Below are 26,368 nucleotides of genomic sequence, written 5' to 3'. Positions count from 1 at the left end.
AATACTTCCTAGCTGTGTGTCCCTGGGCAAGTCAGTTAACCCCAATTGCCTCAGCAAAAAAACAAAAACAAAAACAAAACAACAAAAAAAAAAAACCTATCTATTTACCATAACTATGGAAGGTATAATAATTTGCTTCTCTTCTAAATTTTTAATGGTATTGTTTTAAATATTAAGATCATATATCTATTGATATCTATGAAATTTGGCATAAAGTGTTAAGTGTCATTTTTTGTTAATATTTGCATGGCCCAGCCATAATTATTTGAATGTTTTATCTATTGTTATTTATTTCTTTAAGGAGAGTTTTTTGTTAATCTATACAAGAATTTTGTATGCTTTAGCAGACTGACTCCAAATAGCTTAAGCACTATTACTGTTATGTGGATTGGGATTTCTCTATCATTGCCTTGTTCCCTGAAATATTGAGAAAGTTTCTAGTATATCCTCATAACACATGATGCTTGGTTTTAGATATTTATTTTGATAATTACAAAAAAGGCCCTCTTGTATCTATACTTTGTAGGTTTGTTTTTTAAAACAAATTAAATACTGTAGAAAGTCAAAGGCTTTTTAAAGGCAAATATTATTATCCACCTTTTACAGATAAGAAAACTGACCCTCCAAGAGAAAGGCCTAAGGTCACACAACAATTAAGTGTCAGAAACAGGATCCAAATACAGGTCTTCTGGCTCCAAGACCTGAACTCCTCTATTATACCACACTTACTCTTCTACAAATGCTATAAGCTAATCTCTATTTGCATCTACTATAAATAGTATAGGTTGTTGGTTTATGGATATTGACAATTTCTGTGCTGATTACTAGAGACAATTCCTTTGCATCTTCTGTTAAGCTTTCCATAATTAAAATTTTTTAATTATCTAAGCACCTCAGCCATTACTTTTTTTAAATTAAATTTTACTTTATTTTCAAAGATCAACTTCCTCCCTCTTTGCATTTTCTTCCGCCTTCCAACTGAGAAAGCAGTGTTACAAATATATACAGTTCAAGCAAAACAAAATTTCTCATTGGCCATGTCTAAAAACATATCTCATTTTGCACTACATTACTTCTTTATCAGGAGGATGTTTCATCTTGAGTCTTCAGAAATTGTAATTGGTCACTGTGGTGTTCAGAGTTCCCACATTTTGTTTTAATCTGCTAAGATTCATATTCTCACACTCTACTTCCCACGTACCTCTAGCTTTGTGCCCCAACTTCTATTTTCATCCCAATTGAGAACACAAAAAACCCAGATCTCATTACATACACATAGAGTCAATCAAAAACAAATTCTATATTGGACATGTTCTAAAAATATCTCATTCTGCATCTTTTACCAGGAATTGGGATAGCATATTTCATCATTAGTCCTCTGAAATCCTAGTTGGTTCTTATTCCAATTAAAATTCAGCACAGTAGTATTCCATTGCTCTTGTATATTATTGTTTATCCATTCTTCAATATATGAGCACCCCTCAGATTCCATTCTTTGCTACCTCAAAAAGAACTGTAAACAGCCTTAGAATTTATTTTGCTTAGGAGTAATCCCTCCTTTAATCTATCCTTCTAGTCCCTCTAATTCCTCCTCTCCTTTCTCTTCTCTTTCCCCGTTGAGGGAAATGTTTTGTACTCAACTGTATTATTTGTCCTCCCCTTTGACCAGTCCAGATGTGAGATTCAAGCATCATTTATTCCTATACCTCTTCCTACCTCTCTACTTTATGCACCCTTATTATATGAGAATTTCCCTTAACTTTCTTTTCCTTTCCCTGCTTTATATTCCTCTTCTACTCTCTTTAAATTCTCTTCTTAAAATAAGACATAGGAATTATTTGTCTAACTGGACTCTATGACTATTATAGGATTCAGAGGAGACACAATATCTCCTCATATTTGAATGTAAAGAATTTATCCTTATTTAATCCTTTATCACTATCTATTCATGTTTATCTTTTTTTAGGTTTTTCTTTCTTTCTGTGCTTGTATTTCAGAGTTTCTCTGAAGCTCTGGTTTTTTTAAAGAATGCTTAGAAGTCCCCTATTTCATGAAATATTTTCTCTCCCATCCTTCCTGCCCCCAGTAACATTATGTTAATTTTTGCTAAGTTATTTTTGCCTATGTCTTTGCTCACTGGAATATAATATTCCAAGTTTTCTACTCCTGTGGCTTCTTGGTACACTTGAATTCTTCTAGATGCTTACAATAATAGTCTGAAAGCTCTTAATATTCATGGGAATTTTCATTTTGGGGTTTCTTTCTAGTGACTGGTAAATTCTATTTCAACTTTGTCTTCTTTTTATAAGAGAGAGAAAATTTTCTTTTAAGATTGCTTGAAATGTGATATTTGACTTCTCTTTTTTTGTCTTTTGATTACAATGTTCAGACAGTCCAATGATTCTTCAATTTTTTTCTACTCTTGATTTTCTGTGTCATTAAAATTTTTTTTGGTAATTTTATAATAACTTTTTATTGACAGAACCCATGCCAGGGTAATTTTTTACATCATTATCCCTTGCACTTACTTCTGTTCCAATTTTTCCCCTGCCTTCCCCCCCCCTCCACCCCCTTCCCTAGATGGCAAGCAATCCTATATATGTTAAATATGTTGCAGTATATCCTAGATACAATATATGTGTGCAGAACCGAACAGTTCTCTTGTTGCACAGGAAGAATTGGATTCAGAAGGTAAAAATAACCCGGAAAGAAAAACAAAAATGCAAATAGTTTACATTCATTTCCCAGTGTTCTTTGATTGTAGCTACTTCTGTCCATCATTGTTCAAATGAAACTGAGTTAGGTCTCTGTCAAAGAAATCCACTTCCATCAGAATACATCTTCATACAGTATCGTTGTTGAAGGATATAATGATCTCCTGGTTCTGCTCATTTCACTTAGCATCAGTTATGAAATAACTTTTTCCTAAGCCTTTTGATTGTAATATTTTTTGTTGCCTCATGGAGTCATTGGCTTCTATTTGACTCCTTTGAATTTTAGAGTTTGGTTGAGCAAGATTTTGTGCTTTTTGTGCCACGCTGTTAGCTTCCTTTTCAATTCTTTCTCCTCTAGTCCTCATTTCTTTGATAAAAAACATTTTACTCCTTAAAAAAAAAAAAAAAAAAAAAACAACATTTCTTCATCTGTTTTCAGGAATTCTAGTTTAATTCGTGCTCAAGCTATGTTTTTTTTTTTTTTCCCCCTGAGGCATATTTGTAGAGGCACTTCCTGACTTTGAATGTGACATTAGGACTAGGCTTTGCATACTTGTAGAGGAAAGGGCTGGCCCGACCTGTTGCTTTCCTGGGAGAATTGAAGTTTGTGTTATCCCTAGATCTCGGGGACAAATTCAGATTGAAAACCTGCAAACTTTGAATATTCTCAAAGTGATATGATCCAGAAGTTGGATTGCTCCTCCCCTGGTCTGAATTCTGCAAACTCCTGACCTGATTTTGAATCTGAATAAGAATAGAATGCTGATGGCCTTCATCCTTCTCAGCCAGCTGGAAAGCTCTCTTGGCACAAAGAGGCAGAACTGAAGTTCCCCTTTGTTTTGGGATCCCTGCCCTGGTTATTCTTCAGCAGCCTATCTTAACCTTTGGAAGTGAAGTTTTGCACTGCTCCTGGGGTTTAAGCCCATACTACTGCTACTGACTTCTGAACTACCCACCTTTTTCAGTATATTGGCTGGGCTGGAACCACTGTTGATGCAAGTTTCCTTCTCACTCCATCCCCTATGAATGACCAGGGACCGAGGAAGAGCGGGTGACAAAGTTAAGAGTCAGCACCTGCCCCTGGGGCAGGGCCCGATATGAGTCTGGATTCTTCTTTCATGCTGGAGTGCTCCCACACCAACGCTATTCTCTAATGTTCACCAACCTCCCTATTTGGTTCCCTATGTTGAGCACACATGGACAAAGGACTCATTGACACTTTACCTAGATTTCTCCAACAGGATATGATCTGGTATATTTTCTAGAACTGTTAGGATGAATATGTTTACAGGAATTCACTGAATTGCTTCCTATCCACTCCATTATCTTGACTTTGCCTTTTCTCAGACGTTTGAACTTTCTTTTAAATTGCACAAAATGGAAATGCCACAGTCAGAACGTAAAGCATTTGTGTTAATTATACAAGGCTTAAAAAAAAGATTACCTCCTTATCCATCCATATTTCAAATTTAGACTTTTCATTTGTTATTGTTTTCTGAATACTTTGGTAATACATGTATTTTGACTTGTCACAAAATAAATATCAATGTGCCTCGGAAAGAACATTTTGGCATTAAAAAATTTAATGGCATTTATAAAAATGCTAATATTAAAAGCTATCCATTTTTCCTCTCTCAAACTTCCCTATGTGTTGCATATATATTGATATTTAACCCAGGTTCTGGCTGTCACTGCAATTTTCATTTCTCTTGAGTTTCATGTTCTTGGCAATCATTTTTAATGTTAAAATATTTTTTGCTTTCTTAGTTTTTAAGTTCTTACAGTTTTCACTTTGGTATACTTGTTTAAATTTTTTTGGGGTTACATTTTTTTCTTGTATTGGCTAGAGTCTGCTTTTTCTATAAAAGGGGAAACATATGACAACAGTCATAGTGGCCTAATCAAGAATTCAGAATTACAATCAATTACTCTGTTTTTGGAGGAACTTTAGCTCTGTTAATATACCAAAAGAGACTTTAAAAATTGACTGGTGCTCTGTACCTCATAGTCTCTCTTTAGGAATGTGAACTATTTACATTCATTGAGATTTTTGCTGTTGTCTGAAAATTGGTTTGAAGGGCAGTATGGAATTTATTCTCAAGCAGGCACCCTGAGAAGAGTACATGAACTAATTACTATGCTTATTGTGTTTGTTCAGTCATTTTCAGTCATGTCTGACTCTCTGTGACTCCATTTGAGGTTTTCTTGGCAAAGATACCAGAGTGGTTTACCATTTTCTTCAACTCATCTTACAGATGAGGAAATTGTTGCAAACATGGTTAAACTGATTTGAAAGTTTGATGCTACATTTGACTTGAGGAAAATGAGGCTTTCTGTTTTCAACTCTGGTGCTCTCTATATTATGCCACCTTGCTGTCCTATTCTTAATGATATGGAGAATATGAAAAATGAATGATAAGCTGCCTAAAACTATTAAATTAGTGGGCAGCTACGGTACCTTATAAATATCCAATGCAATTTTATTAATGAGACCATGCTAGCAATGTAATAATATTAGACCTTGACACTTTTATTTCAATTGTTAATAGTTTCTTTGAAAAAATAAAGCTCTAAAGTATTCATTATGCCAGTTAATCAGTTGAATATTTCTGGGGATAACTATTAAAAATGCTGGACAATGTAAAAATACCAAATCTATTTTTTACATTATTGATAGGGAATAGTTGATGTATATATTAAAAACATAGGTCTTCCTGGAATCTTTTGGCTTTCTCTAATTATAACATCTCCAGTATAGCTAAAAAGGCTGATGGATAGGTGGTTTGGTTTCTGGTACTACTACTGTGAAGTGTGAAATGTGCAACCTTAAAGTAATCAAAGCCTCTTCAAACCTCAGTTTCCTCATCTGGAAAATGAGGAAAATTTCTGCCCTATTTCACAGGTTGTTCAAAATAAGATCATAGCACACAAAGATTTTACATGAAACTTATTACAAAAATAGTACAACAGAATCAACATCTTGTTTTATTGATTTTTTTTTTGTTTTACATCATAGTTTTTCCCAGATATGCCCTTTCCTTCAGAATAATTCACATTTTCCTGAATTCACATCCACTATATCCCAGCTTCTTAATTGTGGATCATGACCCATAGGGTCTTGCGAAATTTTGGTTATGATCAAATGTCTGATTTGTATCCCTGTTTTGTATATCTATATACCCAGAGTCACATAAAATTTTCTTGGGTGAAAAAGAGTTATGAGAGGAAAATGTTTTAGTGCCCTGCACTGTACCACCCTATTTCTTTCTTTCTTTTCTTTTTTTTTTTTTTAAAGTTTTCTGATGGTGAATTTTAGAGCTTAACAACTATAAATTTATTTATATGAACATTTAGTAAGTCAATAATTAAACCTTAGTCTAAATAAGGCACATATACATTAAAATAGAAAAGTAAAAATTATGAAAAAAATGCTTGGGGGCTTCTTTGCAGACTGTAAAATCTGTATTTTGCATCCTTGATTTTATTCATTAATTTTAAAAAACAAAACTACAATTGAATATTACAACAAAAACAATAGTGCACATCTTAGGATCATTGTAGTCCTTTACTTACTCACTACTGTATATAAAAGCTAATATTACAAGGAAAGATATTTTCCATTGGCCCCTATTCAGATATTTAACTCCACACCTCTGAGATAATATTTATCACCCTCATAAGCTTCTCCCATTGTAATGATCAACTTCTTTCTTGAGATGGGTTCAAAATATACTAGTTTTACCTGACCCATTTTTCAGTTTCCTCTACTTGCTTTCTTTTCCAATAAAGTAACTTTTCCTACAGAGATGAAGGAAAACCATTTTCTAAGAAGTCTGCCCAAAATTGAATTATAGAATCTCTTTTCCATGAGATCTGTAATCAACTGGCATCCTCCATTTAATATACATATTTTGGCCAGGATGAGAGTAATGACTATAGTTCTACTGTTCTACTGTCCAAGGTTGATACTGGTTTTCGGAAAGCTGCACAATAATCCAACCAAACTGGATATCATACACATGAAAAGGTCTTCACTTTCTTGTGTTAATACAGCTTTGTCCTTTTGATCCAAAAAATTGATAATACTATCTCCTAACTCACATCCTGGTTCCTGATGACCTTCATCATAGAATATTATTCTCTGACCTTCTTTCAATGGCCTTGCTAACATGAGCTTCCAGAATCTTTTTCTTTTGAACAATCTTCTTTCTGTTACAGCTTGATCTTTGGGGCTGATCTGTTTCCCATATAGACTGATTAAATTTCCTGAAGGCTGTTGTTGTTTGTCCTTTGTTAAGTTTCAGGAATTCTTATTTGCAATCCAGCACCCTCCACATTTTACTTTTACTAGACTAGATCCCAGGGTTAAGACACTCAATCTCTAAAAGTAGTTAGTGGAACTTTATAAAGGAATAGCAAAATGTTATGACATATAAAGAAGGCCCGTCACTAAATTAATAGGTCCCATTAAAGTGTTATTTTGTCAGCCTTTTCATTTGCCTATGAGCAAATGAAAAACCTAACCTTTGACATATATTTCAGCAAATAAACATATGTTCACTGTCATTTATTTCTAACAAAAATATATTTTCTATGGATAAATATTTTCTTATTAATATACAGATACACCAAATATATGATAATTCAGATGAATTCTTTTAAATTTTCAGAGGAAAAATGAACAACTTATATGTAAAAATGAAAGTTATATGAATCTGAAAGTAAATTTTTATACTTCCTAATCACATTAATTATCTGAGATACAATTCAAATTTCTCTCTGACTCCTTCATAGATAGGTTCTTTGAATTATTATTGTTATTATTATTATTGTTATTTGAAACAAATAATTCAAGTTATATATTCTGTTCTTAGTATATGGCAAACTTGTTCCGTTTTTTTTTTTTTTTTTTTTTTCATTTGCATCCAGCTTTGTGACTCCCTTTGGGGTTTTTTTTTGGCCAAAGATACTGGAGTAGTCTGCCATTTTCTTTTTCAAGTTATTTTTACAGATGAGAAAATCAAGGCGAACAGGATTAACTGACTTGTCCAGGGTCACACAGCTAGTAAATGTCTGAGGGTGCATCTGAACTCAGTTTTTCCTGACTCCAAGCCTGGTACTCTATTCATTGGGCCACTTAGCTGCCCTATGGCAGCTCAGGTTTTTTTTTTTTTTACCCCCAAGGAAAGTAAATAACTTGGCCAAACATTACCATTATGACAACTGTCTTAAAACTAATTCCTCAAAACCACTGTTTTGAATTCTTATGACATTATTTTACAAAACAAAATTAATAGCAGAAATTTAAAAGTACTTATGATATTACAGAGAATATAAAATTCATTTTCCTTGCATTTGTTTTAACCAATTCCCTTATCAAAACAAACCCAATATAACCACCTATTACATTTTGTTGTTGCTGCTGTTTTGGGAGGCAGTTGGGATTAAGTGATTTGCTCAGGGTCGCACAACACAGCATAGCTAGTAAGTATAAAGTGTCTGAGACCAAATTTGAACTCAGGTCCTCCTGACTCCATGGCCAGTCTTCTATTCACTGTGCTATCTAGCTGCCCCATAACCATCAATAATTTTCCTCAAAACACTTTTATCTAAAAATGAGATTGACATCATATTATTTAAATGTTCAAAAATTCATTTAGTACTCCCCTATGAAGTAAGTGAGCATAATTTGAGTCATTGAAGTTAAGGATAGGTAATTAAAATGGATAATCTGGAAAGTTTAGGATAATTAAAAAAGATAAACCAAAAAAAATTCCAAGGATAATCCAAAACAAAGAAATCAAAGCCATGGTTTAAAATTAGAAATCAAGAGATATTGAAACAGATAGGGCAAATTCAAAAGTAGGAAAGTTTGGTTTGCTTAAATCTCTGTTGCTTCTGATCCTATATCTATTAATCATAACTGTTCAACTCAATGCCTTGGTTCTGGGGAGTTAGACAAGGTATTTCCAGACAGTTTACTAGGTATGATTCCTTAGTTTATAGTTTCCTAATTCCAACAAGTATTGTATAATTGCCTAAACTGTATTTGGGCTGTCCAGTTCTTCTTGAAGTACAAACTTCTGGAAAGACTTCAATGCTGGTGACTCTGTTTAAGAGCAATGACCAATGGAGTAACCAGAGTAATATTGGGGAGTTCTAGTCAGAAGGCCCCTGGGCAAATAACACTATATGACTCAAAAAGGACAGTTTCTGAAAAATTTGTGATCTAAAGATACTCTGTTGAAACATACATCTTATTCTTCTACTTCCAATATTTCCAGGGATTAGCATACTATGGCAATTCTGATAAGTTTTTCAATTGGGCAGACAAGAGGATGTTATATATTAACAAAGGGAAATATTGGGATAATGATGATAAAAAGCATGGCTCAAAAAGAAGAGTATAATCTAAGTGAATGAGCAATATTGTTGATTAAAAAAAAATTTGGTGTTGCTAATCAGCAGACATTATTATGATGGTAGGAGAAATTCCCCAGAATGAAATTCTGAAGACACGAACACAAATAATTTCTGTAAAGAAAAAGATAAGAATATTGCCCAACAAATTAAGATTAAAAAATATGTAAAAGAAAAAAGCTTGACTTTAACCCTAACCCTCTGACTTATTTATCACAAGGGAGAGGAATTTGGGGGAGATCATGGGGAGATAATAGTGGTAGTACTTTCAAAAAGAAAAGAAGAAAAACAGTAATGACCAATTACGATGAAAAGATAGCAGAAAGAAGTTCAAGAAACAGACACACAGGGAAGCACTGGTATTATCATGTTAAATTTAATATATATTGAAAAAAAATGTAAATAGAGATTCACCATTCCATATTTTTGTATGTGGATAATTTCATGTTTATCAAGTTCATAATAAAAAAAAAAGTATGTATTGAAGACAGGAACAAAGACAAAGAAATTTAAAAGGAAGGATCTAATGGAATATCACTCCAGGCATCTGTCTTTGGCCTATTGCTGTTTAAAACTTTTATCTTAAATTTAGATAAAAACAGCAACATTAACAAATTTTCATAACTACGAAGCTTGGAGGGAGATGGCACATTGATAAAATCTGAGCTAAAATAGCTAAGATGAAAGATAAAGTATAAAAGTAGTCTCATATGTGGCTGCTTAATAGGATAGTAGATAAAAGGACTGGACTTAGAATCAGAAGATGAAATTTGAATACTGTCTCAAATAGTTATAAAACATTATCATGGATAAGTCATTTAACCTTTGTCTCATTCTGTTTTCTTTGTAAAACAGGAATAATAATAATACCTGTCCCCTTGGGTCTGTTGTAAGGATAAAGTTAGATAAGTATACATAAAGTGCTTTGCAAAGATTGGATGACAAGCTGTCAAGTATACTGCAAATATCCTTTTCCAAATATTGGTTGGCCTAGATGTTTCAACAAAGGTTCAACTTTGAATCTGAAGTTCTGTGATACAATGAAGCTGGAGAAAGAACAGGGCAAAATTTTTTTCATAGAAATTTTTTTCATAGTAACTGTTGGGGAGAGACTGTGCCACAAAGGAAAATTCAGAACAAAGGAGGGGGTTAGCCTTGTGGTTTTGTGGTTGACATTAAATCACTACTTATGACTGGTTCAGGCCTTGGGAAAAGGGGACAACTTTATGAAAAGAGTACAAGGGGGCCTGATGGACAGGTTTGTTATGATAAAGGGAATTGTGGCAGAGGCTCTAAATATTTCTTGATGTGTTTCTAGAGTCTTTATGACTAAATGGGAACTAGGTAGTGTTTTGCTACTTGAGTCTTGAGGCTACTGTGAGCCCAAACTATTCTGAAAAGAGTAGGAATAGAGTGGATAAAAACCAGATAGGTAGAATTCAAAAGGATTTGACAACTGATTGAACAGTAGGTAAGGCAGAAGAAAAGGGTCAAAGATGACTTGGGTTTTAAGTATGAGTGAATGGAAAAATAATAATGCTATTAATAGATAAATGGAAGAAAGAATAGGTTTTGTAGGAAAAGATGAATTTAGTTTGGGGTGTATTCAGTTGAAGACACCCCAATGAGATCTATTAGGCTGCCATGAAAACTCTCAATGAGGTCACAAGAGAGTCAGAAACAATTGAAAGGACTCAACAATACAATAGAGTTGTAAAAACAGTTCAGTTTTATGACTACTCTGCAAATAGGTAATAGATGAACTTGTAGATGAGTTTCCCAAGGAAACTAGTAGAGAGAAAAGGGGTAAGAAAAAAAAAAAAAAGAAGAAGATTTAAGAGATATATTTAGGACACTGAAAGTAAGATTCAGGAGAGACATTTATAGAAACTATAAGAGGAAGGCAAGAGAGAGAGAATGAGCAGTAGTATTCAATGCAGGGAAAATCTGATTAAAAGGCTTTTAATTTTATAATTAGGAAGTTATTAATGATTATTAGTAATTTTAATGAAGAAGACTTTCAGTGGAATGGTGGGAATGTGGAAGTAGAAGATAGGTTAAAAAGTAAAAAGTACTCAACAGAAGTTTGGCAATAAAAGGAGATAGAAATGTAACTCACATATGGGGTTAGCAGAATCTAGGCCCTGTGGGAACCCTGCTTTAAAGGCTAAGAGAAATAAGATTGTTTGCAGGAGAGGAGAAGGATATACTAGAGGGAGTAAAACAATATACAAGAAAGAAAGAATGCAATTGATGCAAACAAGGAGGAAAGGGAATATATAAGGATATACATTTAAATAGATTTCCTTTTAATTAAGATATTTTAACTTGGACAGAGAGGTAAGGTAAAGACAAAAATTTTGCAATGTGGAGGAAACCGACAAGGACATAATGCCAAATTATTCTTGATTTGAAAATTTATAACAGAAATGCTGTGAAAGCAAATGCAGTATTCATCATAAAACATACAGAAGCAGTAAATCTCAGTTTTAGTCCCAGATTTGGCATTGATTCTGGCTGAAGCCTTGGATAAGGTATTTAACTTTTCTCTCAACTTCTTCATCTTTAAAGAGATTAGACCAGCTGAAATATTGACTTTTCAAATGCCTCAAGTCTATAATAATGGTAGGGACAACCAGAATATTAAAATAAGCTAAAATAACAGAAAAACATGCTTTTAGAAAGTAGTCCTCTAGCCTACATTTAAAGATCTCCAGTGACAGAATTTGTCCTTTTCAAAGTCTACTTTTTGCACAGTTCTTATTGTGAGAGAAGTTCCTCCATATAAGTTCCTCCTCAAATATCCCTCCTGTAACTTTCACCCTTTGGTCACTTCATTGCCCATGATGAACAATTCAGAACAAGTTTAATTCTTCCACATGACAACCCTTTATATAATTAAAGACCTTAATTGAGGCAATTTCCACTTTCATTTTTTTCTCAGATAAAACAGCTCTACTAATGCAATGAATAAACATCATTTAAAAATTATATATGATTTGAAAAATCATCTTCCTGAGGCATCATTAAAAATGAATTATTCTCACCAAATAAAATGTGGGACCAGTGCCACAAATCTCATGCTTATTTAAAAGAACAGTACAGATAGATCACACTTCAATTAGTCAACCTCTATTTTCATAATTGAGAAAAACAATGTTCTCTAAACATTGAATCTGTCATGTAATACACCTGGGATAACATTAAGTAATGATTTCAAGTACAAACTCCAAAGAACATGTTAACTATTAAAGTCAGCATCTTTTTATGAAATCCTAAGACACAGAAAATGTCAACTTTATCTGCTAACTTTTTTTCCCTAGCTTCCCTCAGTGTCATGAGAACAGAATTGTCACATAGTTTCTGGAACATTTTTGCATAACTTTGTGGAGTTTCCCAATAACTTTAAAGTGATGGTTAGTTTATTGATAAGGATATTTCCTGCATCATTAATGTTATTATGGGCATTTCTCAAGCTTACAGGTTGAAAATATACTATACAGTTTGGGTAAGTGCCACAAATGACAAGAAATCTGAGATAGGAATTTAATTTTAATTTAATAAGCACATACGTAGGGTAAACTCACCTTTACCAGTGCTGGCCCAGGCTTTGTTGAAGACACAGTATTTGTAGAGAGGACAGGAGCTGGAGGGCGTGATGCAGGATGATCAGCAGCAAGAGGGGTTTTCAAGAATTCAGAAACTGCAGTGGATAGTGAAGTATACTGGCGAAAAAGATAGGAAAAAGAAAGATAAAAATTCTGTTTCTCAAACTTGGAACACACTAAGTTACTGAAAATATAAATAAGCAAATTATTTTATTTTTTTGAGTCCATTATAAAAGGAAAGGAAGAAAAGAAAAATGTGGTAATATATTGTGAAACTAGAAAGGTAAGACTATCTACTTTGTTTATGTATTCTCAATTCCTTAAAGATATCTTAAGTTTTCTTACATGGAAAAATTAATTCTAAATAATATCCTACTGAACAATTCAAGTATGCTATTAGATAGGTGGTTTTTCTGTTTAGTACTGAGATCCTGCAATTTATCTAAAAAGGATCCACACTGTGAAATAATTGCTTAAACTAGCTGTCTTTCTGCCTTACAAGTAAAAGTAAAATGAGGTAATTATTTATGAAGTAAATTTAATATTTGTAAAACTTGATGTGCTATGTAAATGCTAGCTGTTGTATCATTATTAAAATAACTGTACTTATGTAATCTGAAGCAGGACAGAAATCATACCATTTCTTTGTATTCCCTCTTCAGCACCCAGAAAACTGTTAAGCTCTTGAGGAAAGTCATCCTATTTAATACATCTTTCTATCTATTTCAGTGTCTTGGATAGATTAAATAATAACTCAATAAATATTTGCTGAATGAGTTTAAGAGTAGTTAATTCTAATCTAAGTTTTATTTTAGACATAATGTATAAGGAATTCACATTAAGAAAAAAATTCATTTACAACTAAACAGTGTTTGTATGCATACAATTGTGAACGACACGTAAGAAAACTGAATAATTATTGTTGAATGATAACATTGCTATTATTAATATGATAGTGCCAAAATTTTGAATTGTGTCCAGCCCTATATTAATCAGTTGACATATAATATCTTATCAGTTTTCTAGGTAATGAACTCTTCTATAAATACTAGCTATTACTTTATTTCCCACTAATAACTGAAAAAAATTAATATGACCTAATCTACAGAGAGTACCTACTAATTTAAAACAAATATGAGGACAAAATATTCTCTTGGAGAAAACAACATGTGTACCACAAAATAAACCCATTTTCAAGGAACTATAATTATTGTCTGCTACTTGCAGTCTATATATTTGTTGTTCAATCATGGCCCCATTTGGGGTTTTCTTGGCAGAGATAATAGCGTGGCTTGTCATTTCTTTCTCCAACTCATTTTACAGATGAGGAAACTAAGGCAGCCAAGGTTAAGTGACTTATACAGTTCTTAAGTGTCTAAGGTCAGACTTGACCTCAGAAAGATGAGTCTTCCTAACCCTATCCACTGGATCACCCTAATTGCCCATACATTTATAGATGTAAATAAAAAATATATTTTAAGTAGATACAAAGAAATTTCAGGACAGATCAGGTACTAGTAGCTGGGTAGAAAAAGAAAAGGATCATGTAGGTGATGGTACTTTAACCGAGTTTTTAAAAGTGATTTACAAATATTAGGAGATAAAGGCAAGGAGAAAGTATATCTTAAGAAAGGATGGACCCTGTGCAATGGCAGGATAGAAATTACATTATAAATGAAGAACTTTAGGAGGGGTTTCTACTTTATCCTAGAAGTAAAAAGAATATTGGAGATTTTTGTGCCAGGGAAATCTCATGGTCAGATGTATGCTCAAGGAGTATTATTATTTTTTTTTTTTGGGGGGGGGGGAGAAACAGCTATATGGAAAATATATTAAAAAGGGAGAGAAAGCTCAAGTGGCAGAAAGCTCAAGTTAGAATCTATTTAATAGTTCAAGTGAGCCAGGGTGAAGGGTCATGCAAACAGAAAGGTGGCAGATGAAAGAGATCTCATGTGAGTAGAAACAAAAATCTAGCCACAGCCTGGATATGGAGGATCTATGGTTTGGGAGGAATGCATGAACGGGAAGATTTGAGATGACTCGAGTTTGTAAACTTGGGTGAATGGAATAATGGTGTTCTTGACAGAAAAAGGGAAGTTAGAAGGAGAGAAAATGAAATTCTGTTTTAGATATGTTGAGTTAGAAATGTCTAATAATGACCTAGTGATGCCTAACAGCTCAGTAGAAACACTAGTGCTAGAAGGAAAGATATATTTGTGAAAACAGAACTATGCAACATCTGCATAGAGATAAAAATGGAATCCATGAAACTGATTGAAAAACACAAAGGATATACAAAGATTTAAAGAGTCCAGGAGAGGGCCTTATTATTGTACAGCCATAGTTAGTGGCTAGGACATAGATGACAACAAAAGAGACTAAGAAAAAATCATACTTCATTCTCAGTCATAGAAGGAGAAAGAGGATCTTCTTTCCCAGAGATGATTTGAAGAGATTTATCAAAATTTGGTAAAAATAACAGACTTTATACACTATCCTACTTAAGTATCACAATTGAAGGTTCTGCAGATTTAATTTTTTTGAATTATAGTTTTTCTTTTCTTATTAATAGCATGTTTTATTTTTCCAAGTACATGTAAAGATAGTTTTCAACATTCATTTTTGTAAAACCACAATTCTGCATTCCAAATTTTTCTCCCTCCTTTCGTTACCTTCCCTTGAGACAGCAAGCAACCTGATATAGGTTAAATATATGTAATCCTTATGTTTCTCTATCAGGAAAAAAATCTTTATTTCCCTTCTTCCCTCCCCAATCTTTTCTTTCCCACATTGAGAATAAAAGAAAATAAGAAGTCTAAGTTACAAACATGTAGTATACTACAGGTCAAGAAAAACAAATTTATATATATATATATATATATATATATATATATATATATATTTTTTTTAAAGACTCTTACTGAACTTGTCTTATCCCTCTCACTTGTTCTATCGTTAGTCCTCTGATATTATGACTGGTCATTGTGTGGATCAAGATTCCTAATTCTTTCAAAATTGCCTATCTTTTCCATACTATTGTCAATATATTAAGTTGTCCACTTGGTTCTGTTCACTTCACTTTTTATCAATTCATACAAGTCTTAACAGGGTTTCTCTGAAACTATACCATTCATCATTTCTTATACTACAGTCACATTTCATCATATTTATATACCATAACTTGTTCTGAGTTATCCCTCTGATTTCCATTCATTGATATTTCTAACAGAACTATATCTTTAGTTTTTCATCTTTAGTTAAGAAGATATTTGGCTCAATTCTGAGGTACCACCTCCTCACATCCCTCACATCTATTAAGATGACAGGGAAAGAAAATGATAAATTTTGGAGGGGATGTGGAAAAAACTGGGACACTGATGTATTGTTGGTGGAGTTGTGAATTGATCCATTCATTCTGGAGAGCAATTTGGAAACCATGCTCAAAGGGCTAAAAAATTGTGCATACCCTTTGATCCAACAGTGTCACTATTGGGTCTGTATCCCAAAAAGATCATAAAAGAAAAAAAGACTCACATTCAAAAATGTTTGTAGGCAAAGAATTGGAAAATGGGTGGATGCTTATCAACTGGGGAATGATTGAATTAAATTATGCTATATGAATATACGGAACTATTGTTCTGTAAGAAATGATGAACAGGTTGATTTCAGAAAAAGCTGGAAAGACTTAAATGAATTGATAAAGAAAAACATTACACAGCAATAGCAAGACTATGTGATATTCTCAGCCATTCACTGATCTAAGGCAATTCCAATAAAATGTGGATGGAAAATATTATGGATTTCCATAATATGTGAATGTGGATTGAAGCATGTTTTAACCTTTACTTTCTTTCTTCTTTTTCCCTTCTGAATTTTCTTTTCCAATATGACTCATGTGGATATACATTAAAAATTAATAAATACTTACAAGTTATATCAGATTGCTTGCTAGCAGTGGGGGAGGAATGGATGGGAGGAAGGATGGAAAAGAGAAAAAAAATTGGAAATCAAAATCTTTCAGTAAATGAATATTGAAAACCATCTTTACATGTAATTGTAAAAATAATATTTTTAAAAAGAATATACTATTAAAATACATCTTTTTAAAAATGTGAAAAAGAATTTATTTTGCTTAGGTTAATCCTCCTTTTATATTTTCCCTTCTATTTTTGCCATTGAGTGAAATTTGTTTTCTGTACCCAACTGCACATCTTCTTTCTTTGATCACAATCAGGATCAAGTGTCACCTGCTTCCCTCATTTGTTTGTATAGCTGATTAATTACCCTGATTATGTGAGACAATTTCCCCTAATGTCTCTTTTCCTTTCTCCTATTCTAAGTGTCGCCCCCCCCCCCTTTCTATTCTTAAGACCATCAAGACATAATAAAACCATTACTAGAGCTTGTCCAATAGACTCCCTCTATGACCACTGATAGGGATTGGGTACAGTGAAGACTGAGAAAAATAAATTGATTCTGTGTCATTTTTTATAGATCCTCTTTATAATTAACTGATTTTGTCTTATAATTGTTTAAGTCATAATTCTTTGGCCTATAATGAGTTAAGTTTAGAAATCCACTTCTGCTAATCACCATTCTATTCTTGCCTCAAGGAAATCTGCTATCCTTGAAGCCTGTAGTTGGACACCAGGGAGTCAGGTTTACTATCTCTAACTGTGGAGATGGACGCAAAAAATTTCTTAGTCACAGGAGTTCAGTTATTCCTCCGAATTAGTTAAAAGAAAATTTGTTATCCTCATTAACTTCAAACTCCTGAAAAACTCCATATCATTTTTGAAGACTTTTAAGCTGGTCTGACTTGGTACATTCCTACAAGATATATTGTTCATCCTTGTCTATCCTTGCTCAATTAAACAGAATTTTATCTTCTCTCTATAAGTCAGGAAGTCTGCTATTTTTGGCCCATTATCAATGGCTTCAGAATTCAGATGGGTCCTATGGGTATGTGAGCCCACATTTTTAATATAACCAGTCATATTGTCCTCACTTCTCCTGAAGCTGCCAACCTATGGGTTTTTAACCTAACACCTAATAATAACACAGAATACCTTTATTGGTGGGATTCTTTGCTTTGCTCTTTTAACCTTCTTGTTGACGTATGATTTGATATAAGGGCCAGACTCTGCTAATTTCTAGTCCTGTTGCTGTTTCCTTGGGTTATTCAATGTTGGAACCCATGGAAAACTTAGGCTGGGGATCTGCAAGCTTTTAGTTTTCCCAGTGAAAGGGAGCTCCTGGTCCTGCTTCCTGCTACTCTGATTCTTGGTTCTATTTTTCCTACAGACACTACCCCATTTTATACATAAGCTGAAAGCTCACAATTTAAGTACTCTTGCCTATAGTTCACACAACTAGTATTTGGAAATGGGATATGAACCAGGTTATTATAGAAAATGAGTCCAGTATAATCTCCATTATGCCAATAATCTCTTGATAATATTATTGATATTTAGATAGTGCTTGAAAAATTTTAATGCATTTAATGTATGTTATTTCATTTGATCTAAACCTCTGCAGCACCCGACAATGTTGACAATCCTCTCCCATTTCTTCAACACTGTCCTGCTCCGTGTATGCATACACCTCAAGAACTCTATTACATTTGCCTTTTATTGTATCCCTAAGTGCTCAGCACAATGCCTGATATATAGCAGATATTTAATAAAATTTTATTTATTGTCCTGGCTTTCCTTTTTTCTCTATTCAGGGGTCCTCAAACTTTTTAAATAGGGGGCCAGTTCACTGTCCCTCAGACTGTTGGAGGGCCGGACTATAGTAAAAACAAAAACTTTGTTTTGTGGGCCTTTAAATAAAGAAACTTCATAGCCCTGGGTGAGGGGGATAAATGTCCTCAGCTGCCACATCTGGCCCATGGGCGTAGTTTGAGGACCCCTGCTCTATATAATCCATTTCTTGGTGATCTCATCAACTTGCATCAATTCATCTATTTCCATTATGCAGAATGACTTTGAGACATACATATCCATTTTCATCTCTCATTTCATAATTCCAACTTCCTGTTAGTTACTTGGATGTTCTGTAAGTATCTCAAACATTTTCAAATCAGAACTCATTACTTTCCTCCAAAATTATTCTTCCTCCTAATTTTTCTTTTTTGATTAAAGGGATATCTCAGAAAACATCTTTCATTCTTCAGTTACATTCATCCTCATATGCAATCTTGTTGATAAGTTTTGTCAACTTCACTTCTACTGTCTCGCATCCCTTTTATTCATTTTCACTTAACCATCATCCTATAATTTAGGCCCTTGTCAGCTTGCTTTTGGACTATAGATCAGCCTCTTAACTAATCTCCCTGTAGTCAATCTTTGTCCTTTTTACAATATCCTAAAGCACAGATATGACCATATCACTCCTCTGTTCAACAAACTTTAGGGCTATAATCTGTAGAATAAAATGCAATTTACTTTTATTAAACAAAACAAAAAATTTATAATTATGTTTGAACTTGTTTTTTCAAGGTAGGCTGCTCATTCTTTACCTTCATGAACTCTATAGTTTAGTTAAACTGGGCTATTTTTTGCTTTTCCCTATATACCACATTTTCTCTGTGCTTTACAAAAGCTGTTTTCTATGTTTGGAATGTACTCCCTGCCTTGCTCAATCTCTTACAACCACTATCTCCTCCCTTTAAGGCTCACAGTTTATGTGCCATTTCCTTTAAGATGCCTTTCCTGATTCCACTGATATTAATATGCTGTATCTCTGTTTAAAATTTTTATGTGTTTTAGAATGTAGGAAAATATCTGAGATTATAGATAGCAGTAATTAAAAAGTATGTCAAGTAAAAATCTTCTCTGGACAAAAAAGTTGTCAATAAATCAAAATTTTACAAACACTAAAGCCAAATGTTTTTGAATTTTCATAATGTACTTTACATATTGTCATCAATTGGAACATGGTTTTTACTACAATTCAAAATTTTTTCCCACACTGACCAGACAACATTAAATTTTTTCTCCATTTTTCTTTATATTATTGGATTATATAATTTTTCTTTCTTCAATGATCTTCCTCTATTTTCATTTACTTTAACAACATTTTAGGAGAAAATGTTAGAAACATCATTATTTAACTGACACATTTATGTTTTTAAAAAAATCTAATCAAAAGCTTTATGAATCTTACTGAATTTTCCTTTAGAAATCACTATTGGAATGCTCCAGACAGATATGACAAAGATCTTTTTATTTAGTCTTGAAAACAACTGCAGGAAAAGAAATGAAAGCCAGAGAAAATGTCTGGATTAATTAATTGTTCTGTAAGACTGCCTTTATCTTTCAGGTGTCTGCACATGTTTCCAGTGGAAGAACATGTGCCATGTTTTCTAAGCAGCAATAATTGTCCTCTGGCAAATGATCTTGAGAATCTAAACTTAAAGAAAAAAATCTGTACTCAAGGAACTTTTAATCTTTCTTTCGTTACCAATTTCCAGACAAATAAAATAAATGAAAGCAAATGCATAGACTAACTAGATTGTGTGTGTGTGTGTGTGTATGTGTGATGCTAAAAACACATTTACATAAAACATGGAGATTTTTCCACTAGTTAACATTATTCTGAAATATATCAGATCACACTGATTTATCATTTGTAGTTCTAGTGTTAAACTTTTTGCTTAATAAAAAAAAAAATTACTGGACATACTAATATCCTAAAACATGAAAATAATCCATAGCAAGTGGCAAAGAACAGAAAATTTTAAAAAATCAATAAGAAATTTTATTTTAAAAATGTACTATTCTACCCCAAAATTTCTACACAACAAAATGTATTAAACAAACAAAATATGCTGAGTCTCAGAATAGTAATAGATATATTAATTTAGAAATTTTCCTAAAAGAAATCATATTGCCAGGAAAAGATCAAAAGAAAACAAAAGAAAAAAGATATTTAAGTGGAATTATAGGGGAAAAAATAACATAACGGACATTTAAAAATAAAAAGCACAAAAATGAATAAAACCATCGCTATTTCTAGGCTGTAATAGTTAAGACTATGACATAAAATAAATAATAATATTCAAGACAAATTTGGGGTATATCATACCAAATGTCTATTATATTTGGAATAAATCCACTTCACCAAAAGTTTTTTCAACTGGCACTTGTAATAATATCTAAAAGAAATACTTGTTTAAATTATAAGAAACTATTGCAGTGGTAGGCCACCTTACTAAGTAGATTTCTTGCACTTAATCTGTTTAAGACCAGATGTCACCTTTTAAAGTGTTTGCTTTTGGTTATGTGAAGAAATAGGGTATGTATCAACAAAAATTCCATCATCACTTCCTAGGAAAACAAAGTATGTCAGACTCTTGGTAGTTTCATTTTCACAAGTGAAAGAAAGCACATAAAGGTCACAGAGTTTTATAACTGGAAGGGACCTTATTCCTTCTATCCACTATCTTCTTCCTATAGGTAGAGATTTCAAACTCATCCCATGTGTTCAATGCCAATTCTTATTTATTTTTCCTTCACTCATACAGTCACAAAACTAGTCCAGGTTTTGTAATAATCTTTACTATCACCTAAAACTTGCATTACTGTAATTATTTCCTAACTACTCTTTCTGATGCCTCTCTCCCACTTCCCTGTTGCAGTTAACTCAATATTCCACTGCCAGTAATTTCCTTTATGTGGAGGATCTGGACATATTACATCCTCTACACTGATTCTCTACTGAAGGTTAAATGAAGTTCAGATTCTTTAACCATGCTTTAAAACATTTCGCAGCTGGTACTACCAACTTTATTTCATACTTACCCTGTTTATCTAATATATACTAATCAAAGAGGGTGACTACTTTATATCTCTGAATAAGCCCTACAATTTTTCGTTTTATTTTATTTATTGCTGTTTTCCCCTACCTTTAGAATATATTTTTTTTCTTATTCTACTCCCTTTTCCCTACCTGTTGAAATCTTGACCATCCCCTGAAAACCCTGACCCAATACTTCCTTCCTTGGAAAGTCTTCCTTGATTCCTGAAGTCTGTAATGATCTTCCCTTCCTTAAACCTCACTAATACTTTGTATTTCTCTTCTAGCATTTATGTATTATTATGTAGATAGTTTTCCTGTCTCCCTATTAGATCATAAAGTCATAAATGGAAGAAACAACAAAACAGAAAAACCAAGAAAAAAAAAAACACAAAAAAGCAAAACTACTATGCTTCAATCTGCATTCAGACTCCATACTTCTTTTTCTGGATGTAGATAGCATTTTACATTATGAGGCTTTTGAAATTGTCTTTGATCACTGTATTGCTGAGAAGATCTAAGTCTATCAAAGCTGCATAACACACAATATTGTTACTGTGTACAATGTTTTCCTAATTCTTCTCACTTCATCTAAGTCTTTTTAGGTTTTTCTGAAATCCACTTGTGCAATTATCTTCTAATGGTCTCTCTGCTTCAAATCTCTTCACTCCAATCCATAGTCCACTTAAATGATTAAATAATTTTTCTAAAGCACAGGTCTGATGTATGTCACCCAAAGAACTCTAGTAGCTACTCTCTGATTTTTAGAACTCTTCATAATCTGCTTCTTATTACCTTTTCAGCTTTCCTATATTTTTAACCAAAAAATTAATTTCAATTTTATTTTCAGTTTTCAATTATACCCGGAACAAGCTTTAGACTTTATCTGCTTAGTCAGAGAACAGAACTAACAGCAATGGCTAGAAATATCAGATGCACAAACAGGCTGATGCTGTCCAAAAGTTGAGAGAGTTAGTTTTGTAAGTCTTCATGTCACATTTTAGGATGACAATTTGTGATTATATTATGAATGACAAATGAGGTTCCTCCAATGAATTTCTATGAAACAGTTAAGAGTGTATTTTTGTTTTTTTTTTTCAGTGGTTAACATCAAAGAATGGAAACATAAACAGCTGCCAATCTCCTGGCAGAAGTAGTCAGCAAGAGTTAGGGCTTCTATGTTATGGATGGCTGCTCAAAATCACACATAGCTTTTTGTTTTTCTAAGAGTTGCTCAAAAAAAATCAAATAAATATATGTGATATGTCCTTTGAGGCTTGGATAACTCGCTTTCCAGCTGTACTTTAATCAAAATGTAAAAAAGAAATATTAAAAAAACTCAGCTTCTTCTGTAGGTCCCAATCCCATAATATGGAAGTTGTGAAATTATGATTTATTAAATGTTTGATTGGTATACTTACTATTTTATGTACCTATATACTCGGAGTCATGTTAAAAATGTCTCATGGAAACGTTTAAGAAGCCCTGTTGTAGACCATTTGAGAAGCCCATTTGGAAAAAGATTTTTGCTATCTTAGTTTATTTATAAGAAGGGTGGGGTTCCTCAAATTTAATTAGCTCTAGAATCTTATAAAAAGGAAGGAGTAATAGGAAGCTTCTTTTTTAGACACTACACATAGTGAGATTTTTTTATTCCTATGTTCTATAGTGTAAGGAATGTTACGTGTTTTAGTGATTTCTTTCTTTGCCCTAGAAAGCCTATATAGTCTAAAAAAGACATCAGACTTTTTGAATTAGTGCCATCCAGCAAAATGTTTCTGAATGAAATTTTTAATGACTTAAAAGGAATTTTTTGACATGGGCTTGACTACTGTTTAATAGGTACAAACGAAGTCTAAGTGACAAGGGGAATTAGAAAAAAAAAAGTGTCTAAATTAGTGGTCTATATAACCAGAAATGGTAATTATTTTAAATTGGAGCCAAAATGGACTAGGATGCATATGCACAATTAAGAAATTTAACTAGCCTTTAAAAACAAGCTAAAATGAAGACATTCACTGTGTAAATTTTCTTGATCAATTTCTTCTTACTGTATAAACTGAAGAGTTGTCAACAATACACACAAAATGCCATTTTGGACAAAAGGAAAAAACCTTTAACCATCCCCACTTAATACAAATAGCTTTATATCAAACCCTAATGCAGAATAATAATCAGAATTATTTTTCATACATATAATTTCCCCCCTCTTTCCAGAGATCTTATTTTATGGATGGGGTGTGTGTGTGTGTGTGTGTGTGTGTGTGTGTCGGGGGGTGTGTGGGTGTGTGTGTGAGAGAGATGGACATCTCTAGTGCACCAAAGGCAAACATGGTGCCATTTTATCACTTCTGTCCCATCTCTTTTCTGAAGTTTAAGTAATTAGTGATTAATGGTCACGTATACTTATCGTCTATCTAATTTATATTTTAATATATTTAACATCTACTGGTCATCCTGCCATCTGGGGGAGAGGGTGGGGAGAAGGAGGAGAAAAATTGGAACAAGAGATTTGGGAATTGTCAATGCTGTAAAGTTACCCATATATATAATCTGTAAATAAAAGGCTATTAAAATAAAATAAAAAAGTAATTAGTGATTAAAAGTACTCTGTGATTTGATACTTTTCCCCCTTTATACTTCTGCCCAATCTCAATGTAACATTTATTTTCAAAATATTAAGATGTAACTACTGGAGGAATGGTACCTATTGCATATATAGTTCCTAAGGAAAGAATTTGAAATCCTAATCTCTTAATGTAGTAAAATATAGTTTATAACATATGTAGGCAGACACTTTATAGGGAAAGATTTGGATGAAATATGAGCAAAAATGTTTTGGATAACCTTAAATAAGATTAATACAGAAATAACAAAATGTGCTACTACTTGTATAGTACATACAAATATCCCAAAGATTAATGATAAAATGTTTCTCTACAAAGTTGGTTTAAAATAAAATAGATCCTAAATAGGAATATTTTTCCTCTTCATGATACTATTTAAAGGATTTTCAAAAAAATTAGAGATTTTACATATTAATTATTTGCAATGTAAACAATTCAAAGTACAAGCCAGAACTGAATTTGAAAACTACAAGAAAGATTCATCATTTAAGTAAGCGTTAAGTTAATATAAGCAAAAAAGTTACCTTATGATTAAAACAATGTAAACAATATGAATGTCCATTTTTTTTGAGGGAATATCTTCAACATAATGATACTAAGTGAATATTTTTTTAAAAGAGACCTCTAGGTTCATGTATCTTGAATAAGAGACACACCAGTAATCACATAGCATAGAGAAAGCATGATATTCAAGAGAATTTGGTAATGAAGTAACAGTACAACCTGTTGCCAAAATGGCTACTTAAATTCAGAAAGGACACAGGCATTATTTACGTGCACTATCTTGGCAAAGATTATACCATACATATTTTTTTGAAAAAACATACGTTTTAATAACCCATTGAGTAGGAATGATTTGGACAATTCATTAAAATATACAGGGAAGAAGAGAATATCATTCTCCTTCTGAAGTGGGGGTTTTTAAGGTCATTTTCTAAATGGCTGAGTTGATAAAGAATTAATTTTCTTTCTAAAAATGATAGACAACATTCACTCCTATCTGACAGCCTAATTCAAATGGCAAAATGAAAGGATTAAATACTAAAAGGAATAAATAACACAACTGTTAAGTTTATTTGCATACTTGACCTTTTTTGAACCCGTTTTTACAGTTCAAAATGAAGGACAATAAATATGCTAAGAATGCCCTGCACTCCCCGCTCTGGGTTCATCTGTTTTTCAGAAACATTAGTCTTTTCCTTGGTTCCTCCTTCTGCTTCCAGTGTAAGAGGAAGGTCACAAATAAGCTTGTTCATATTACAAAGCAAATCTTTATTAAAGAAACTTGGATTTCAGCTACTGTCATTTGTCTTTTACTAAATGCATGCTGGAGAGGAGTTTCTATTCTTAAATGAAATGAAAGGCAAAAATTGGTCTTTTTTCTTTTAGCTCTTTATTTAAAGGGTCCCCGCTCATATTCTTATTTTTTGCATCTCTCTTATGTTATATCTGATGAACAATTATTGACTGATTACATGGGAAGATACACAAGATAATGTTCTGGTAGTTTTAACTTCAGAAATCATACCTGAGTTGGAGTGTTTGTGGTGATAGGAGATGGCGATTCACTGATTTTTGGCTCACTTGGGGATGCTGCTGAACCCTGAGACTCCTGGCTGGCTGGCTGGTCTGGAGACAAAGCATCACTGCTGTCTTCATCAAATGAGAAATCACCTTGAGTTTGGGGATAGTCTTCTTGTCCAACTCCTATAGGAAGAAATGACTTTGGTGTTCTCAGTTACTAAAAGCTAAATTATCTAATGAAAAAGGTAAAAAGTGGAATTTTCACTTCCTATAACAGTTCAAAAAACATCATTTAAAAAATTGCTTATTTTTAGGTTTCAGCCATTCATATCCTCATAATCTACGAAACCACAATAAACCCTTTTAGATTTAGTTATTAGAACTTACAAGTAGTACTTAACTTAAAGATCTGGCAAAAGAATGATTTAAATGCTTATGCAAAAATGGTAACACATGTTCCTTGATTTTTGGAAATATGGCATTTTATAAATGAAGATTATTTTAAATAGCTAAATAAACAGTAATAAATGATTAGTCAATTATTTTGCTTAGATTCATTAAAAAGTCTCCATAAGAAAAACAAATGAGTTTTTGTGCTATAGTAATGCAATTTGGGAAGACTACTTTTTCTTTTAATAGCCATCTGCTGTTCAAATTCTGTTCATCTTTTGGC

General features: G+C 32.8%; 1 protein-coding gene across 7 annotated transcripts in view; it reads right to left on the bottom strand.

Annotated features, from left to right (window-relative positions):
• Positions 1-26,368, bottom strand: part of MRTFB (myocardin related transcription factor B) — a 140,501-nt gene that overhangs the window by 32,049 nt on the left and 82,084 nt on the right. For all 7 annotated transcript variants that reach the window (XM_051963097.1, XM_051963071.1, XM_051963104.1 and 4 more), the window contains 2 exons: positions 25,700-25,878; positions 12,722-12,859 (listed from right to left, as the gene is read on the bottom strand). In XM_051963097.1, the coding sequence (XP_051819057.1) occupies positions 12,722-12,859; positions 25,700-25,878 (317 nt within the window). The remainder of the gene's footprint in view (positions 1-12,721; positions 12,860-25,699; positions 25,879-26,368) is intronic.

This window comes from Antechinus flavipes, chromosome 1 (assembly GCF_016432865.1).
Source record: "Antechinus flavipes isolate AdamAnt ecotype Samford, QLD, Australia chromosome 1, AdamAnt_v2, whole genome shotgun sequence".
In the NCBI taxonomy this organism is placed as follows: domain Eukaryota; kingdom Metazoa; phylum Chordata; class Mammalia; order Dasyuromorphia; family Dasyuridae; genus Antechinus; species Antechinus flavipes.
This window is presented reverse-complemented; position numbering and strand designations above follow the sequence as displayed.